At 42.4% G+C, this 12,095-nt stretch overlaps 1 protein-coding gene across 1 annotated transcript in view; it reads right to left on the bottom strand.

Moving 5' to 3' along the window:
* JAKMIP3 (Janus kinase and microtubule interacting protein 3) overlaps positions 1 to 12,095 on the bottom strand; it is a 197,766-nt gene that overhangs the window by 18,999 nt on the left and 166,672 nt on the right. The window contains exons 19-20 of the mRNA XM_082267585.1: positions 4,179 to 4,247; positions 2,096 to 2,173 (exon numbers count right to left, since the gene is read on the bottom strand). Coding sequence (XP_082123711.1) covers positions 2,096 to 2,173; positions 4,179 to 4,247 — 147 coding nt within the window. The remainder of the gene's footprint in view (positions 1 to 2,095; positions 2,174 to 4,178; positions 4,248 to 12,095) is intronic.

Raw genomic sequence — 12,095 nt, 5'->3', positions numbered from 1 at the left:
GCCAATCACCAGGACTGTAACAATGCCTGTGCCCTCACTTGTAATGGTTTCCCCCCATGGTCCAATATGCCTTCCTATTGAAACAGTGTGAAATATTCAGACAAGCTGAGCTGCGCCTGAGCACCATGAGCAGACCCTATCAATAGATCCTGCTCTCTGGTAGGCAGAGAACACTCTAAATGTATCTGGCAATCTTCGTGGTAAGCAGAAAGACCCAAAAACTATATTGCCTTTTAGCACCTACCTAGGAGGGTGCTACACACATATTAGACACATTAGTGGGAATATTAACTGTGGCTGTATAAATGCTGAAGCATTTCCATAGTGATTTTTATTAAATATGTTCACACAGATTTTCACCTGCTTTTATTCACCTGTTTCATTGCAAATGCACATCTCAGGAATCTTGCTGAATCCAAACAAATAAAATACAAAGCAAGTCAAACACAGCCTGTCATCCACACTGCACCACTGAAATAAATAGGAATCAGCTGATTTGGTTCTGTTTGATTTGATGTATGTGTGTGTGTTTTTAGGGGACATGCTCATGGCTGTGTAACAATCTGTATGGCCGTATGAAAATCTTGCTGGAAGTGAGATCCTGTGTAAAAATATGCTCTGTGCATTACACGCATTTAAAGTTTGAGGAATATTTTTATGTTTACCAGCACACAGTGTTAATTCAGCCTATTGGTAGGACACAGGCAGCTGTGGCTGTCTAGTGTTATCCATTGCTAGGACACAGGCAGCCAATGCCGTTTAGTGTCCTCTGTTGCTAGGACTTACACAGTTATTGCTGCCTAGTATCCTCTGTTGCCAGAACACAGACAGCTATAGCTGTCTAGTGTCCTCCATTATTAGAAAACAGGCAGCAATTGCTTTGTAGTGTCCTCTGTTGTTAGGACGTAGGTAGCTATTGCTGACTAATGTCCTCTGTTGTTATGATGTAGGTAGCTATTGCTGACTAATGTCCTCTGTTGTTATGATGTAGGTAACTATTGCCACCTAGTGTCCTCAGTTGCTTGTATGTAGGTAGCTATTACTGTCTAATGTCCTCTGTTGCTAGGATGTAGGCAGCTACTGCTGTCTAGTGTCCTCGGTTGCTTGGACACAGGCAGCTATTGCCGTCTAGTGCCTTCTGTTGCTAGGATGTAGGCAGCTATTGCTGTCTAGTGACTTCTGTTGCTAAGATGTAGGCAACTATTGCTCTCTAGTGTCTTCTGTTGCTAGGACATAGGCAGCCATTGCTGTCTCGTGTCCTTGGTTGCTAGGACGTAGACAGCTATTGCTGTCCAGTGTCTTCTGTTGCTAGGACATAGGCAGCTATTGCAGTCTAGCGTCCTGTGTTGCAAGGCCATAGACAGCAATTGTTGTCTAATTTTAATGAGGTATTGGGTTGAGGCGCTGCTCCAAGTGTTGCTTTTAAATTTATTGTGCTAGTGGCAAATGTCGTGAATGCTCTGATTATTGTGATAAATCTCAAACGTAATCAGTGACTATTTGAATCCTGTAAAAGTGCTAAAAAGTGTCATACAAAAATCATATAAAAGTTACCATATTGATCATACAAATCCTTATAATTATGTGCAAATTATCGCAAACCAGTGCAAATTATCGCAAGGACAAAAACAACGTGCAAAAATGCAATAAAGTGCAAGTGCAAAGTGTCCAAAATATATTAATTAATTATCCAAATAGGTTATGTATCCATAAAAAAATGCCAATTCGAAAGTGTGGTTGCGTTAAAAAAAAAAACGGGGTTGCTGGTCCTTGCAGTACCATCCGTGGAGTGATATTGGTGTAAATCAGCACAATAAAATAGATAGTGTCTCAGCATGCAGTGAGCCTCGGTGTCTCCACTCGTGCCCCCACCTGGTATCACACTCACCAGAAATCCTACCCCTTTCAACAGGGGTGTATCACTTTTGGATAAATATACCGGTGTTTGTACCTTCTCTACGTCCGTTCACTGGTGTTCCCCCCTCGCTATACCATCTCTCCATAAGTGTTTGTACCAAATCCCAGTCTGGTATACAACTTCATTCTCACACATACTTTGTGCTGGAAATAAATATTTAAAAGATGTTACAGTTACCTTGTGAGCCTGATCCAGGGATTTCTTCCTGAAGTCAAGCTCATCATCCAAATATCCCTTCTGTCTAGTAAACAATTCCTAGATAGGAAGGTAAAAGCAAACATCTATTGGTAGCCTCTTTTAAGATGAAAGTATATATATATATAAAATTTTTAGCAATCACATATAATCAGTTATTACTGCAGTTAGATTTTGATGAGCGGTTGTAAACCCTTCCATATACCCAGTAAATTGACTGACCTCAGGTGATACACAGGGATGAAACATATCCTCTTACATAAGTTGTACCTGTTTATCTGCAGCATTCTCTCCTCTACAGCTGTTCAATGTGCAAATATTATACCGCTTGTCTAAGCTTTCAGGAAGCAAAGAGTGGGGAGCTGAAGTTACCCTTTGCAGAGCTCAGTAAGAGCTGATTAGAGGGAAGAAATACACCCCCTACTTCTCCACAGCACCTAGGAACAAAGCTGATGATGTCAATCACAGGCTGTGTGCTGGAGCTCCCTCCCCTGTCACCTTTTTTTCTCTTGGTGTCGGAACACTTGTCAGAAATGATTTATGCAGAGAGCAGAGGAACAAGGCAGCCAAAATAAATGACACTCTGGGGTTGATTTACTAAAGGCAAACCCGCCACTATGCACTACAAGTGCACTTGGAAGTGCAGTCGCTGTAGATCTGAAGGGAAGATCTGAAATGAGGGGAAGCTCTGCTGATTTCTATCATCCAATCATGTGCAAGCAAAAATGCTGTTTTTTTTTTTTCCCTTGAATGTCCCCCTCAGATGTACAGCGACTGCACTTCCAAGTGCACTTGAAGTGCACAGTGGATTTGCCTTTAGCAAATAAACCCCTTAGTGTTTTGGATTGAGACAAGTACACATTATAGAGGGATATACTTTGTTTATATTACATGTCAGAGGTTTACAACCACTTCAATAAAAAAAAAAAAAAAAAAAAAAATTGCATAACAAATTGCCCAGTGAAAAGGCCTTGTTTTTTTCTGTGCAAATAGGGCAAAACATGAATGTTATTAGACTATTTCATGTGCCGGTTGAATGTTTTTCATTGATTTAAATTGGAAAATTCACCCCCTCCCCCAACTTTTTTTTTTCTCTTTTTCCTGTCTTCTCTCTTTTTTCCTCACTACTACTACTATAACCTCCCCCTTCATAACAATTAAAAACAAACACTCTTGTGTTGTACTCGGTCTTGTACAGTGTCAGACCTGTTATGTTTCTTACTTACCTCACTGATGAATAAGGAGTTTTCTGCTCTCACCTAGCGTTTTGTGACCCATACATCTCTTGTGAAAATTAGTTTTTTGATTTTTCAAATCCCATACTGTGCCTTCTCTTTGTAGATGTGACCTTCTCTACTTGTATGTACAAACTCTTGTGTAATTGTAAAGAGAGAAATAATTTAAAAAAAAAAATGGAAAATTCTGAATTTGCCCAGTAGATGGTGCCAAACATCATAGTATTTTACCTATGGTACTTTGCACCACCTACTGGTCAAATGCAGTATTTTCCATAAAAAAAACAAAAAACAAAACACAAGCAGCACAAAAAAATTGCCTAATATTTGTTTTTTGCCCCATTCTTACAAAATAAATATACTCGAACTTTCACTTGGTGCTTTGCAATGCATTTTCTTTTTAAATATATGATTAATGTTTAGGTAAGATAGGATTTTCCCATTTTATATGCTGGCCCATTCATAGATTTCTTATTGTATTACATGTGGATACTGTAGACTAGCCACCAAGGGGACCTCTCAGTGGCTTAGTGGAATCACTCTACCGCTGCTTAACAACTTTGAGATAAGATATCTAGATATTCAGTTTTTAGGATTTCATTTGGGTTGACTCACCCAACTTGCATTATAAAGAGAAGCAGTAAATCCCAACCATTGCATAGCACACAATCAGATGCAAGAGAAAATATGGCTTCCCCCATTTACATGTATTATTATAAATAGAAACAATGAATCTAAATTATTTACACACACACTGAAAGATTATTTCCATCATTTGGACTTCTTTGATTTGTATATCTAAATAGACACTGATATATGGTCAATATTACCTTTTCATGCTCCAGGTCGACCATCTTTTGCTGTAGAGCAGACTCTGTCACCTCAATTTGCTGAAGCCACTAAAAGTTATAAAAGGGTATCAGCCAATAATTAAAAAACATTCATTTTATATTATAGAGGTAATCATGTTTTCCGGTAATTACAATTCATCTAGAGGTTTCAGGCATGGATGGTGGATGATGTAATGCATGTGAATGGCACCATTGACAGCAGGGCTGGGGTGGGCAGAAAGGGGTGGCTGCCCTGGGCACTGTGGTATTATGTGAGGGGGGGAGTTGTGTTGCAAGGGGGAATTTGGAGCTTGGTTGGGGATAACAATTGTTTCAGGAGTTAAAATTGGGGGGTATGCTAGGAATGGTGGTTTGGTGGAATTTGTGTTGGGGGGGGGGGGATGGGGGAATAGGATTTGTGCTAGCGGGAGGGAATTGGGGGCTTTGTGCTGGAATAGGTGATATGGTAGATGGGCGGGAATTTGTGCTAGGAGGGGATATTTTTTTGGGGAGAGAATTTTTGCTAGTAGGGATGATTGGAGGGGAAATGTGGAGGGGGGAGAATTGTGCTAGGAGGGGGTGTTTAGGGAACAATTTTTGCTAAGAGGGGGGATTTGGAGTAAGGGAAGAGGATTTGTGCTTGAAGGGGCAATTTGAGGGGTAGACGATTTGTGCTAGAAGGAGTGATTTTTTTTTTGGTTGGAGGGGGGGGGGTTGTGCTGGGGGGATTAGGGGAGAGAATATCTGTGATTGGAGGAGGAATAGAGGGGGGCAAAGATGTGTACTGGCAGGGGCGATTTCAGCAGGTGGGCAGATTTGTACTGGGAGAAGGGGGAATTAATGCTTAGGGGGTAAGCATGCAGATTAGTGCTTGATTTTTTTTATTTATTTATTTTTTTTGCAGAGGGGGGGGGATATATCTGCTGATACGTAATGCTTCTATATCTTGGGGGGGGGGGGGGCACAGTTCTTGGATTTGCTTGCCCTGAGCTCTAGATTACCTTTTCCCACACAGATAGGCAGAAAGGAAAATCATATGCTATATAAATGATACATACAATAGAACTTTGTTCTGATCCCACACTCCCATGTATAATTATACAATACATTAAACACAGGTCAATGCCTCAACTGAACATGCCAAGATGGAAATATGCTGATTTTAACATTGAAGATTGTGGCAGTGGGTGGAAAGCACTGAGCGTGAATTGAAAGTCTTGGAATCTCAAGCCTGGCTGAAGAACAATGATGACTTTATTAGGGTAACAAATAAAACACGGCCTAAGTTCTATCAGGGGATTTGGTAGTTTTCCATCTGTTGGCCATGGACACTGCAGTCTGTGTCTTATTATGATAATGGTGTTCTGGATTGCTTGCTATGCCTGCAGTGGTTTTCATAGTGAAAAAACACCATTTAAAAATTTCCCAGCACTTATTTCAGCTAGCCAGCAAAAAACTAATTACATTGTTTCAACAACTTGTTGCGAGTTTCCCCAGCATCCAATTGGCATGACAGGAGAGTGGGCTTGGCTCTCAATGGAGCCAGTTCACAAGTTCACACAGGTTCGGGGCCGCCGCACTCCACATTTGGAAAGGGTCCTATGCCTCTTTGGCTCCGAATCAGGTTGTCGAATTCAGGCAGAAATTCGAACCTGATTTACACCTGAATCGGTAAACAGGGACGCCCCGGACCCCCTGCAGCATGTGTGAACCCAGCCTTACCCAATTTCTGACTCACAAACTAACCTTGAGTCATACTTAAATTTGCCTGCACTAATCTAGTAGCACACTAGAGGGTGCTACATAAAAAGTGATCTGTTGCTGCACAGCTGCATGAATAATCTGGATCAGTTCTTCACTGACCAGATCCAGACCCCACATAAATTAAAAATGTGCAAAAAAGGTGTAAAAAAATAGAAAGATGGATATAGAATAGGGTTGATTTACTAAAACTGGAGAGTGCAAAATCTGGTGCAACCGTGCATGGTAGCCAATCAGCTTCTAACTTAAGCTTTGACAAAAATATTTAGAAGCTGACTGATTTCTATGCAGAGCCGCACCAGATTTTTCACCAGTTTTAGTAAGTCAAATTCAATGTGTATGTACAGGTTGGTCCTGCCGAGTCCCCACCTCTAAATATAGGGGGACCGCCATCACTTCCACTTTACTGGTTGGTCTCGCCTAGACACCTACTCACAGATCCAATCATGGGAATGTATGCCTTTTTTGAGTTACAACATGTCTAGCAACTCAAATTATGAGTTGCTAGACATGTTGTAACATGTTGTAACATTCGAGGGGCGTGGCTTGACGACTCGAGTGGATGGCTGCATAGCTCCCTAGCTCCGCAGTAAACTCGGACTCTGCAACTTCTAAGTAGCTCCATAAAGGGTATTACCCACACACCAAATGCCCCAGACACCCCAGCAGCTAAAAAGCACCATGTCCAAACAGAGGAAGGACATCAAACCTCCTAAAAAGTTTACTGCCTTCTTCTCCTCGTCAGCTCTCATTTCCTCAGAACGCTAAAAAGCACTCAGGAACGCCTCAATGTACTGCCTGAAATGGAGAGTTGTCTCCCCCCAACTCACCCACTACATCCATCCCTGCCAAATCTAGGCTTAGAATGGAAGAGCCTGAGCAAAAACAGCCTTTCACAGCTCCCTGCCTGTTCTCTCTCCCTCCTCCACAGCACTCGTCAGTGCTAGATTCTTTTCCTGCCTCAGACCAGCCATTGTCTGAAAGCAGAAAGAAAAGCATGCTGGCTGCTCCCACTGAGACAGACCCTCTACACTGACTTATCAACCGCAGTGTCTTCACTAGCTACTACTGTACAAAAACATGACCAAAGCATCACTTTCATAGAAACAAAAAAAGGAGCCCTATACTCTGCCCATAATGATTTGGTGGATAGTTTTGCAGACCATGAGGGTGAACTTCATTTAATCAACCTTAGGCTCGCAGACCCGGGGGATCGCTCCAGGCGAAACAACATAAAGTTCCGCAATATCCCAGAATCCGTCCAGCAGTCAGATCTGGTACAATATCTGAAATCTCCTATGGGCTCCTTAGTACCTGACCTAACTGACCGTGTTATGGAAATTGACAGGGCACACAGACTTCCCAAACCTTCACATCTCCTAGTTTCCACACCTAGAGATGTATTGGCCTGCAAACATTTCTTTACGGTTAAAGAGAAGGTCATGTCTGCTGCTAAACTTACGGCGAGACTGCCCGATCCCTTCACTGGAGTCATTCTCTAAGCTGATTTATCCAAGGCAACCATGGAAAATCCAATATAAAGGGAGAGAAATAAATTCGTGCGCTAAGTTAAATAAATGACAGTGTATTCGATATGAATTATGTGAGCAGCTAGCACCAAAATCAACTAACAGTGATCAATAACCAAAATCTTTACAAAAAGCGCTGCACTTTTTGTAAAGAACCATGGAAAATCGCAGACAGCTAGCAACTATAACCAAGGCTCTTCAAAACCAAAAAATTCCCTTCTAAATGGGCTTCCCCACCAAACTGCTAATCACTCATGTAAATAAAATTCATGCAATGAGAACACTCTCTGTGGATCTTAAAATCCTACGAAACTGGCGCATCATACCTGAAGAAGTGCCAGATCAATTCACCAAAGCATATGGAAACAGGAGGGGCTTCCCAAGACCTCTGACACTGCACCATATACCCTTATCTGCCATCACCCAACCAAATGGCTGGGATTCTGCAGCACTACTCATTAGTACCCATCTGCCTTACGAGTAGTCCCTACCCCACCTTATAGTCAGTGGACCATCTCCCCCCCATTGTCTGTTTGAAGTAGTTTCTGCACAGTGAGCCATGTTTCTTTTTTCCTTTTTATCAGGGCTCTCACTTTTTACAAAAAAGACTCCGCTCCTACTTTCCACACCAGCTAACCCTCAACTACCCTTCAAGCAAGATGAACCCTGAACTCTCTTGTACTGGAAAATGGTAGCCTTTGTAACTCACTTTCCACCCCTATCTGTGGATCACCTAAACTGAGACCCATACAACATAATGGCCTTCAAAATAGTCTCTATAAATGCCAGGGGCTTAAATTCCAAGCAGGAGAGATCTACACTGCTCAAAAAAGCCATACATTAGAACTATTAGACATACTATTAGAACAAGAAACCCACTTTGCAATTGACAAAACCACCAAGTTCACACTGAAAAACTATAACCAAATCCTCTTAGCCTCAGGTCCAAAGAAGAAAAACTGTGTCCTCACAGTGATCCAAGACTGACTGCAATTCCAACTACATCAATCCAATACTGACCCTCAAAGCCGATACCTAATCCTCGTATGTGACATCAACCAAATCACCTACACATTGGTCAACATATATGGCCCGAAATAGCAACAACTAAGATTTTGTAAGCGACTCCACAAGAAACTAAACCAAATACAGAAATTAAGAGTTCTCATCAGAGGTGACTTTAACATAACCAGCAACCCTGACATGGACACTACATCAACACCCCAACACCAAGGTCCTTCCCTTTTTTTTGAGACAAACAATCTCTTCGATGTATGGAGATGCCAATGCGGAAATGAGCAAGATTTTTCCTACTTCTCTTCCTCACAACTATTATACTCCCCGTATTGACTTCTTCCTTGTTGATAAACATACTCTCCAGGATGTGAGGATCTCAGTGATTGGATGCACTACATGGTTGGACCACACGTCTGTCTTCATAACTGTGGGGAATCGTGCATCAAAAATGCCTCCTCTATGGAGACTTCATGCCTCTCTCATCACGGACCCTGTTAATGTCCAAAAGCTCACCACTGAATGCAACTCCGCTGAATGACCAACCAGACACTGATAGATTTGTACTATGGTCTGAATATAAGGCCTATATGCGCGGAATCTTCATTAAACTCAACAGTAGCGTTAAGAACCAGAGGTCAAGGCAAATTGGAGAGATCCTATCCCAAAATTGCCCAATTGGAAAACCAAAACAAACAAGCTCCCTCGCACACACTAGTTAGTAAACTTCTTAACTCGATTAAAAAAACTCAGTTCACTATTACTTTACAAAGTCAAAAACAACCTTAAACTAGCTAAGGCCAGATACTATGTCTTAGGAAATAAGGCTGGAGTCCTACTGGCCCGACAAGTCAAAGCCCAACGCTCTAAGTGCAAAATATTATCCCTCTATCACCCTACCACCAAAACAACTCTTTACTAATCCACAGGATATAGCAAATGCTTTTAGCGATAATTATTCTTCTCTCTACAATCTAACAAGCGACCCAGCTACACCGCAACCAACTGACCCAATTATCCAAAGCTTCCTGACCTCAAGTAACCTCCCATCTATCACCCCTGCCCAACTAAATGTACTCTCCCGATATTCCTACAGAAGATGAAATTCTCAAGGCCATTCATTCCTTGCCCCTCCAAAAATCACCTGGGGAAGATGGATACACCAATGAATTCTATAAGAAATTTGCCACTCTGATCTCTCCCCATCTTACAACCCTCTTCAACTCTGCTTCCACTTCTGGTTCTCTTCCAATTGATATGTTGTGCTCTATCATCACTACCATCCCCAAACTGGAAAAAGATCCTACCTCTACTACTAACTCTAGGCCTATATCACTCTCTAATACAGATGTAAAAATGTTTGCAAAAGATATTGCATCTAGATTGTTGGAAGTGTCTTCCTTCCTTGGTGCACCTGGACCAAGTTGGCTTCATGCCAGACAGACAGGCCCTGGATGCAACTAGGAGGGTCATCAATTTGATTTATTAAATCACACAGTCACAAACGCCTTCTCTGCTTCTATCCTTGGATGCAGAGAAGGTGTTCGACAGGGTGCATTGGGGATTTTCTGAAAGCAGTACTCACTAAATTTGGCATTACAGGTTGCTTTAATCTGCGATACTCTAGACTCTAGCAACCCTATGGCCAGAGTGCTGACAGACGGAACCCTATTCAAAGCCTTCGGAATCTCCAATGGTACCCGCCAGGGTTGCCCGCTCTTCCCTCTCATTTTTGCCCTCCTAATGGAGTCTTTTGCAGCAAGGATATAAGAGGATAAGCGCACCTCAGGCATTAAACACAATAGCATAGAGCACCACTAAATAATTCTCTTTGCTAATGACGTTATACTTATGATCACTGACCCAACCTGTTCCATTCCAGCAATCCAAGATATCCTTAACCAATTTAATTTAGCTTCCTTCTACCTCACAAATAGGCAAGAACTCCTGCAAAGAGACTCTTCCCTTTACTTGGTCAACCCAATCTATCCCATACCTAGGGAAAAAATTTGGCCCCCTCACTATGCTACCTCTATGATCTTAACTACCGCGCCTTTCAAAGACACTTCCCCCAACTACTAAGTCAAATGCGCACATATGGCCTTTCCAAAATAGGAAGGATTGCCTCCTTCAAAATGTTGATCTTGCCCAAACTCCAATATTTATTCCGCGGCGCAGAGTAACAATTCCTATACCCTATACCTTCTTCACCTCAATACAAGAACAAATATTGAGATTTGTATGGGATGCAAAACCACTCAGATGTAGCCATCACGTCCTAACTAGGCATCATAACCAAGAAGGAGTAAGGCTCCTTTCACACTATCCGTCCGTCGGACGGATTCCGTTTTTCTCAGCGGGGGATCGAGCCGCCGAGGGGGATCGGCGGCTCGATCCCCCGCTGAGCAGCAGGATGACAGCTGTGTCTCCACGCTGTGTGCGGAGACACAGCTCTCAGTTCCCCATGCATCTCTATGGGGGAAATCGGATGGGAATGGACCGTCGATCGCATCCGATCCGATCCGCTGGACAGATGGAAAATAGGGTTTCCATCCATCCAGATTTGGCGGATCGGATCTGATGTCAGCGGACATGTCTCCGCTGACATCCGATCCCCCATAGAGATGCATGGGGGGACCGTTCAGATCCGCCAAAAAAACAGACAGGCGGATCTGAACGGTCCACCTGTGTGAAAGGGGCCTAAGTCTTCCTCACATCAAGAATACTTTTATGCCTTCATCCTGGAACAATTATACTAATGGTGGCTCCTAACAAATTTGGTCTTTTATGGAATCATCCTCCTACCAACCCAATAACTTGTTTACTAATGCAGGTTCTCCCCCTAACACAATACCTACACTACTATCAATTACAGCATCACTGACAGCTTGGAAGAAATTTACCCAGGCAAAGTCAGCAGTTCACCCATCCCATACTCTACCGATTCCTCTCAAAACTATTTCAGCACACCTGTCATACCTTAGGATACAACATTGGCAAGAGTACAGAATTAGAAATCTGTCAGACTACACTGTTTTAGTAATCTGTCAGAGTTACACTGACGGTATTCTAAAAACCTTCAGTGCTCTCCAAACTGAACATAACTTACATGTGAGGATATCCCACTTTCTTAAAACATCTAACATCCTCTCTGTGATTACCTTACCTGAACCCCTTCCTAGCTTCTACACCTGTGCGCTATACCCCAAGCATGGTATCTCCACATGTACTCAGCCATGTATTCTCTCCTCCATGTACTCACCTATTTGTAATAATTGCCCTTACTCCAAAATTGCCACCCTCTTGAAATGGGTCAAGGAACTAAATTTGAACATGACCCCTGATATGTGGACACGAGCCTTCAAACTCACCTACACAGCCTCCCACTGCTCCAACCATTGCGAATCCTACCAAAAAAACATTAACAGATGGTACCTGACACCCTACCGTTTTTCCAAATTCTTCCCAGGACATCCTTCTACTTGTTGGAGATCCTATGGCAGTACTGGTACTATATAACATCCTGTGGCTCTGCAGATCCATAGCTCATACTGAAGACAGATATTTGCCCTGATCCCCTCAATAGCGCAAGCTCCATCCACTCCAAACCCTT

Source organism: Pelophylax lessonae, assembly GCF_965119305.1.
Source record: "Pelophylax lessonae genome assembly, chromosome: 9".
Lineage (NCBI taxonomy): Eukaryota > Metazoa > Chordata > Amphibia > Anura > Ranidae > Pelophylax > Pelophylax lessonae.
Note: the sequence above shows the minus strand (reverse complement) of the source record. Positions and strands in the feature narration are given on the sequence as shown.